The sequence below is a fragment of the Pteropus alecto genome, unplaced genomic scaffold (genome assembly GCF_000325575.1).
Source record: "Pteropus alecto unplaced genomic scaffold, ASM32557v1 scaffold35, whole genome shotgun sequence".
Taxonomy (NCBI): Eukaryota; Metazoa; Chordata; class Mammalia; order Chiroptera; family Pteropodidae; genus Pteropus; species Pteropus alecto.
In genome coordinates, this window is record NW_006437828.1 from 10,709,206 (window position 1) to 10,717,458 (window position 8,253).

Here is an 8,253-nt window from a genome sequence, read left to right on the forward strand (position 1 = left end):
AGGCCACAGGACACTGGTTAGAGTTTCTGCAGGCTGGGAGGACGTCTTTGCACATCTCCGTCCCTGTCACCGAGCACATGGCCACTGCTGGCTCTTTCTCCACCTCGGCCCAGTATCCGGAGTCACGGTCAAGCCCTGCTCCTCTGAACACAGAAACCTGTCTATTTTTAGGCGGACGGGAAGAGTATTGAGTACCTCTGCCCACAGCCTTACTCAGTAGACCAGATAAATGTGCTCATTTCTGACTAGTGTTCCCAAAAACCTATAAATGTCCCGTTTTTGTGCCCTGTCCGCTCCACTGCGCTCTACAGCAGGTGTGCGTTTCTGCACAGGAGGGCTGAGCGAGCCGAGGGAACCTCAGCACATGGAGGTCCTGTTTCTGTGCGCGGTCCTCTCCTGCCTGGTCCCGCTGAGCTCAGGTAAACACTGCGGGGCCAGTGCAGACGCTGCCGCCAGCCCCGGGAGGTGACGGGAGAGGCTGGGGGCTCGGTGCAGGGTTCCACCCATGCGCGTGTCCGTGGGTCTGCGTCCGCGTGCCATTAGTGGGTGCAGGTGGGCCCCTCTGGACCGTTTTCATCTTCCCTATGAAAAGTTTTTGAAAGATAATGAAAGGTGAAGGGACATCTTTGCTCTGAAGCAGAGAAAGCATTCACTGCGGTGAGAGACACGTCTTTAGCAGGAAATGGCCGTCAGCCGAAGGTCAGAGCCAGAGGTGACTAGGGACCTTCTGTGGCAGCCCCATGCCCCCAGGGAGAGGCAACCATCTCCTGAGGAAGGATAAGGTGCTGCTGTGTCGTGTCCTGTAGTCGTTCACACATGGAGTGACACCCCCAGCTTTCACAGAGAGCCCCTTGACAGATGAGGAAACTGAGTCACGGCCGGCGGAACGCATCGTCCAAGGAGAAATCGTTATTGCTAGAAGTGAGGCTTGACTCCAGCTCCCCAGATCCCTATGCCTGAGGTTCTGCCTTCGAGAGATGTGGAGCTATCTGTCCACTGTCCTCCTCAAGTCACGACAGAGCCAAAATGACATGGGATCGTGGCGGCGGCCCCATTTGTTGCTGAGACACTGTGCGAGGGTTTTTAAATCTTCAGGGCCCACACTATGGGTGTTTGGTGGCTTTAGATGGCATCGAAATAGACCTTTCTCATTCCCCGACTGGCAATGATTTTGTTGTTGTTACTGAGATATAATTCACGCATAACATTATATTAGTTTCAGGTGTACGACATAATGGATGGATGTTTGTATATATTGCAAAACGATCTGTACACTTAGTCCAGTTAACATCCATCAGCCCACGTAGCTACAATTTTTTTTTTCTTGTGACAAATAGAAAATACTTTCCCAGAGTAAGGAGAGAGATTTTCTTTTATGCTTTTCATTGGAGGATATAAAACTAAAAATCGAGCCACAAGCTGAGAACCAGAACTATTTCCAGTTTTTCTAGAGATCCACCCCTTCCCATTCCACTCTCTTCTCCTGCCTTTGCTCTCCCCGAATGCGTTAACTCACATCCGTCCCCAGGAAGCTTGAGAACCCGATTACAATGTAAGAATATAAAGAGCGAATGGAATACTTCCTCCTGGCAACCTTTTGAGGTGGGGATTATTGTCCCTGCTTTAAAGCTAAGAAGACGAAGCTCATTTAAACTGAAACTTGTCCCAAGACAAGTTTGTAAGAATGTAGCAAATATTTGGAGTTGGGCTGTGGGCTGGGATCAGCCTTTATTCTCTGCATGATGTGACTTAAATAGCAACTCTATTCCACTGTACCAATAGGAGATATGCCGCCTGGCATCCGAAATATTATCTGCCAGACGAGACATGGAACCTGCAGACTTTTCTTCTGCCACTCTGGCGAGAAGAGGGGTGAAATCTGCTCCGACCCCTGGGATAGGTGCTGCATATCGAACGCAGAGGAAGAGAAGAAGAACAAACCAGTGGAGACCTGAAGCGTAAGCTTCTAGAAGGCAGCTGGGATCTTCAAGTGGCCCCCAAAGTGTAGAAGAACCTGTGGCTTATAGTAGGTGCTCAATAAACCTTTGTCGAATGAATCTAGCACTAAGGGTGACGATCTGATGAAAGAACTTCCCTCAAAGCTTGCCGTTTTGTGTTTTGTTTCGTTTCGTTTTGTTCTTTAAGAGTCTCGGAATTTTGTAATATTCTACTTCCTTCCCTTGTTCCAAGGGTTATCTCTCACCTACCCACAGATGGGGGGAGACTTGAAACCAAGGCCCAAAGCATCTCATCTTCAGAGGGGTAGGAATGCAGCCCGTCTCCTGGCTTCTTTCCCACCAAATAACTTCTTGGTCAAAGCCAGCGTCAGCCTCATCCTGCCGAATCCCGGACCACATGGCCCATCTCCTTCCCGGCCTCCTCCAGCCGTAACCACCACAGGCCACACGTCGATGGGATTTTGTTGCTTCCATTCCAAACATCTGCTCTTAGGTTGCCTCACCCGATTAACACAACACTCCGTTTTAGGGATGGAGTAAAACGGAGGTCGGAGGTTAAGAGTTCGGCAGCAGGGCTCTGGGCCGGCCCCCGGTCCAGAGCTCGCTGTTCTAGCTAACGCTAACGAACGCACATCTGAACAGTGAGAGCAAGGTGGGGATCCCGCAGGAAGCTACCTTGGGCTTCCCACCCATTGCCCTTTGCTTTTCTCTGAATCCTGCTCAACACATTGTCCATACCATGGCGTTGAGCCCGTCATCTCAAGAGCAGTGAATATTCGTTAATGGTAAGAAATATTTTTTTTTTAAAAAAATGTGCTGATGTATGAGATGGTGGGCTGTCTCTTCTAGATCCATGGCTTGATCAGATACCTTGTTTCAGTATTTCTGTTCACTGCCTGAATCCAGTTGCTCATGAATAAGCTGAACCTGCTTTAAGAAAACACACTTCTGGGTTTCTGTCTGGATTCTCAGCTGAAGTTTCAGTGACTGTCAGGCGTAATGCCCAGGCCTCTCCCAGACGCTTCTAAACTCACTCCCGCATTTTATTTTCTACATATAATCAGACGGACTGTGGGCCTGCAGGGGCCTGAACGTGCCCCAAAGCCCTGGATTCCGGGTCTTGCTCCGCGTCTCTGAAGTATTGAACAAGTCCCTCCACCTCCATAGCATCGGTTCCCCCATTTTTCAAAGCATCGAGCTGAACATGTTCCCGCAAAGCCCCAGTAGGTTCTAACACAACGTGAAGCCCCCGCGCTGACCGTTTCTCAAAGCGGCCAGGCGACCTCGGGCTCCGGCAGCCGGTCGATACCAACACTGAGCAGCAGAGGGCGCGCGGCCGCCGGCGATGCCCGAGAACGGTTTTGACCGCGGCTGGCGAAGCGGGTCCAGGTGGCTAAAGAAAGCAGCGAGCAGCTGGGAATCCGAGCCGGGTTGAGACACAAGGGGGTCTGGATCATCAGCACTCCCGGCCTGCAGTGCTTGGCCTTAATTAGATTATAGTGACTCATTCACCTCTGCCCTGCACGGAATACCACCATAAGCCTGTGGAAATGAATTCGGTCCACACTGCGCGCGCCAGGCTACTTTTTAGAGCATCACTGTGCATCCCTCCTTATTTGTGACAGGGGCCAGGCCGGCAGCAGAGCTGTGGGTAATGAAAGCCACGCCTGTCTGCTTCCTGCTGCCACACATCCGGGCACCCCAGTGGCCTGGCGCCCAGCGGGAGGGTGGACCCGGCCGCGGAAGTGTAGCGAGCTCAGGGGAGGACCCATGGGTGCTACCTTGGCCCTGCCGCTTGCTGTGCCTGCGGACCCTCCCCAGGGAGTTATACCCAACTTGGACAGGATGGCTGTAGGCAGTGGCCGCACGGCCCGCATCGCGTCCTTGCACCCCAGGCCCGCTCCTACTTGGGGACCCACCACCCGTCCTTGCTCTGAGATACTCCGGCCTGCGGTCGGGGGACGGGGTACAGGCCGACCGGGACTTGCCTCTTCTCGGGGTGGACCCTGCGGGGGAGCGTGGACCCTCTACACACCGAGGAGGGCCGGGCTGCTCCTGGTGGCGGGCGGGGGCCCGACGGGCGGTGGGAGGCCGGGGCCACGCCGGTCCAGCAGGGGTCCGGCGGAGGATGCTCAGCGAGCCTTTCTACTCTCCTGCAGCGACTTCTTCTGAGACAGATATGATTACCCCCTCTGCCCCCCCGGAACTTCCCCTTCTGAGGTGACTCAGTAACTAAGAATGACAGGCGTTCCCTCCTCTCGCTCAAAGGGGCTCCAGTGTCCCCTCCCCCACGCGGAATCTCCCCGGCCCCTCCCCCGCCCCCTGCTGGCAGGGTCCCCCGCTGCAGCTGTGCATCCACCCTCCAGGACGGGTCCCCACGCTGCCGCCGTTCGCTTCCGCGTCTGTCTCTCTCGCTGGACTTTGAAACCCCGGACGCGGTCCTGGCTCTCACTCGTATTTACACCTTGGTGACCGGCCGCGCACGACCCGTGTGAACAGGTGAGGGAATAAACGAGCTCATCCACGCTCCACACATAGACTTCTTCACTCCACCGCTCCCATCCTTTCTGATCGACGGGCAGAACGTGGGGCCACCAAGGAACCCAGGACACCTCATGTAACCATTGCCACACGTGGTCACAGCCCAAAGCCTGCACACCTGTCTTCTCTCACCAGCAGCCCTTATTAGCTCTGCTGTGTTACAGCGCCGCCCGGCTGAGCCTGTAACCCGTTCCTTTTCAGGGGTTATCAGCTCCCGCCTACCCCCTCCCCTCCCACAGCAGAACTAAAGGAGCCAGGGCTGGAGACACAGGAGGTCCCCTGGTCCCCTGGATCCTGAGTGTCCACAGCAAGCGTTTGCCTCTGACAGCATCACAACCCGCTGTCCCCTGTCGCTCGGTCACAAAAAAGGTACCCAAGAGATCGTTAGCGAATCCGTCACTCTGGTGGGCAGCATCGTGTTGTGGAAAGTCTGGGACATGGAATCAGAATGCCCAGGTCCACCCCCAGTCGGCCACCCCAGCCGGCCTCACGGAGCCTGGGGCTCCTTGTCCATAAGCCGGGCATAAATTCTGTATTCGCTGATTTCAAATGACAAAGCACAGATGGAGTCCTTGTGAACGGCAGAGCATGGGACCTATGTGGCTCATTTTGTGATCTAATGTTTGAAACGTCTCGATTCAAATAAGACGCAATGAGTGATCTGAGTTGTTTTTCAATGTGGAAATAGCACATATCATATTCGAATACCTCTGAGGGGTGTAATTTGGTGATCAAAATACACACACGTGCACGTTTACACTGTCTTTCCCTGCCTGGGTACGGCCGGGGGTGGATTTCTCCACCACCCACGGTGAAATGGCCCTGCACGTAAGTTCCATGTCTATAAACTCTGGGTTTTCATCTGGACAAAGAGGCCTGCCCTGCCCATGTCTTAAGATCTCTGAACGCAGATAAGCTGCAGAGAAAGGCGAGAAGCTGATCCCATCATCTGCCTCTGAAGGTGACAATGCCACCAGATCCCACCTGGTCACTGTACCATGCTGGGGATGAGCGTGCTGATGCCATGAAAAATCTCTCACCCTGAGAAATTCAAATAAATGAATAAATACATAAATAAATAAAACCCAGGAAGACTCGGGAAAAATAGTCAGACCCAACCCCGCCTGCTCTCACCGGCACAGCTCTGCCAGGGCAGTCGCCCGCCACCTAAACACCGGGCGCCCCTCGAAGCTCTGCGACCCAAAGGGCTGAGATGCGTTTTTGACAACACACACAAGAACATCCTTCACAACAGTCCTGTTGGGAGGCCACAGGCCACACCCTTTAACGGTCCTGTTGCAATAGCTCGACGTACTGAAATGCCTCGCTTGGCGCTGCCTGCAGACTCCTCCTCCGTGAAACACAAGAACGCCATCTTCTAGAAAGAACCGCCTTAGCACCGTCATACGTTCAGCAGCCGAGGCCCCTGGAGGTTCAGAGACCACCCGTGGTCCTGGGCTATGTCCCCCACGTGAGGACAAGTGAGCAGCCGCCCCGGACTCAGAAGAGCGAGGGCGGCGGGTCCACGGTCCTCGCGTGCTCAGCATGGCTGGATGCCGCGCCAACCTGCGGTTTCCAGGTGTCCTCCCCGTGGACGCCAAGTGCCAAGTGCGCGGCGCTTCCTGCGGGTTATTCCGCAGGCGGAGACCCTGGAGACAGTCACGTGTCTTACCTGCGGGGACTCAGGAGCCCGTCCCAGCTCAGTCTGTGAGTTCGCGCGGGGGCGTGGCGGTCATCGTAGGCATCCAGGTCCAGAAGGATTCTGGTGCCAAAGGCCGAGCGACCCAGACCGGTTCTGAAGGTCCGGCTGGCGATAGCACGTCTGCCCGCGAGGCGGCGCTCACCGCGCCTTCCTCGGCCCCCGGCTCTGCGCTGAGCACTCGACGCGCGTTCATCCCGTTCGCCTCCGAGCGGGCGCGAGCGCGCGCATCACGCAGGTGCGTCACCTGAGGCTCAGACAAGCGAAGCCGCTAAGCCAGCGCCACGCAGCTCCGCGGGAGGACGCGCTGTTACCTGCCGGGGAGCGGGCAGAGGTCTTTATTGTGCCTGTTGAAGGGTTTCAGAGGCTTGCCTCGGCCGTGAGTCAGGGCGGACCCAGATCGGGTCCCAGTGTGGCCCTCGTTCCCTCACGCACGGTCCCCACGCACAAAGGACGGTGCGAGAGCGCGCTCAGAGCACCGCGCGCAGAGGACCATGAGTTACACGCCGCTTTTCGTATTCCGCACTTGATCTGCAGGGCGGGGGGGTCCTTACCCGGATTTCAGAGATGAGCAAACTGAAATTTAGCCGGGTGAAGACCGAGAGCACACGGCCAAGGCAGGGGTGGAAGGGGCTGCCGCCGCCCTTGGTCCCGCCCTGGCTGGGGATGCGCGGAAGGGCGCTGGGGTTTCTGCCAGGCCTCCTGCCCTCCTGGATTCGGGCAGCGAGATGCGGGCGCCGCGCGGCTGCGGGGCCGTGGGAGGCGTCAGAGATGAAGGACCACCGTCTGGCCTTGGAAGGAGGGAGGGGGCGGGGAGGACGGGACGAGGCGTCCCGGGGACGTGGGAGATGGCTTCTGCTAGAGCCTTGGGTCCTGGGAGCATCTGCTGAACAGCCTTGACGTCCGAATCTCGCGTCCCCCTGTCCCGCGATAGCACGAGCAGGCTTCATCCGCGTCCGCTTCAAAGTCCAGGGAGGCAGTTGCATCTGCTGCTGGTTTTTCTCTACTTGAAAACCTGGAAGGAACTGGAGACGCAGGAACCTGGCTTAAACCAGCCGCAGTGGCCTTGACTGTGGTGGGTGCCACCTCTGCACTGTAGGGCAGCGGGAGGGGGAAGGGCCAGGCCCAAGCACCGGCCCTCGGCCGCGGGCAGGGCCCCAGCGCGCCAGGCTGCAGGGCGCAGGGAGGTGGCGGAGGAAAACAGACTCGAAGCCGCGGAGGTGGCTGTGGGCCAAGCGGAGGGGCTTTTACGGCGGGTAGCTGGAAACGCGGAGCAGGAGTGAGGGCTGGGGACGCGGGCTGTGCAGGGAGCCGAGCGCAGGCCCAGCCCCTGGGCACCACTGGGCGCCAGCCTGGGTCAAACAGCGGGACAGAGGAGCGAGTCCACGGCAGCTGGCCCAGGAAGACGCGAGCCGCCAGGCCAGAGCGCGCAGCCTCGTCCCCTGAGGCCAGACCGGACCTTCTGAAGCACTGACTGATGGCCACCTACTGCCTAACTCGCCCACGGCGGCCCCTCGTCCTCGTGGTGACCTCGAACTGCTCCCTGACGTGGCCTCCGAGGAGTCTCACAGCACGACCTCACTACACTCCCGGCTGCCACGGCTCCTGGCGCTGCAGCAGCCGCGCTGTCCCCAATTCCCCAATTGAACTTCGTTCATTTCCCGAATTTTGCGCCTTCTGTGCCCTGGGCCCAGGACACCACTTGCCCTTGCTCCGCATTTGCCCCTCAGGTCTCAGCCCTTTCTCGGGAGGCTGGAGGCGTCGCGTGTGGTCTCCGTGTATGCTGCAGCTAGTGACTGTCACCGGCCCTGCACTGCCATCCTCTTGTCTGTCACCCTCACCTGCCTCCTTGACAGCCCAGAGCCTGTGTTGTTGGCATCATTTTTTCTCGAACGTTTAGCTCCATGTCTGCTGCTTGTCTGTGGAAGGAATAGAGGGAGGGTGGGAGGGAGAAACGGAAGGAAGGAAGGAAGGAAGGAAGGGAGGAAGGGAGGAAGGGAGGATGGGAGGAAGGGAGGAAGGGAGGAAGGGAGGAAGGGCGGAAGGGAGGACGGG

At 57.3% G+C, this 8,253-nt stretch overlaps 1 protein-coding gene across 1 annotated transcript; it reads left to right on the top strand.

Moving 5' to 3' along the window:
- Window positions 1–364: 364 nt before the first annotated feature.
- Window positions 365–1,955, top strand: LOC102886583 (sperm-associated antigen 11). The gene is made up of 2 exons (XM_006914993.1): window positions 365–419; window positions 1,783–1,955. The coding sequence occupies exons 1-2, from the start codon at window positions 365–367 to the stop codon at window positions 1,953–1,955; spliced, it is 228 nt and encodes a 75-aa protein (XP_006915055.1).
- The last annotated feature ends 6,298 nt before the right edge of the window (window positions 1,956–8,253 follow it).

Coding starts and splice junctions, on each gene's coding strand:
- LOC102886583 (XM_006914993.1), top strand. CDS start 365: ATGGAGGTCCTGTTTCTGTGCGCGGTCCTCTCCTGCCTGGTCCCGCTG. Junction 420..1,782: donor CCTGGTCCCGCTGAGCTCAG/GTAAACACTGCG, acceptor CTGTACCAATAG/GAGATATGCCGCCTGGCATC.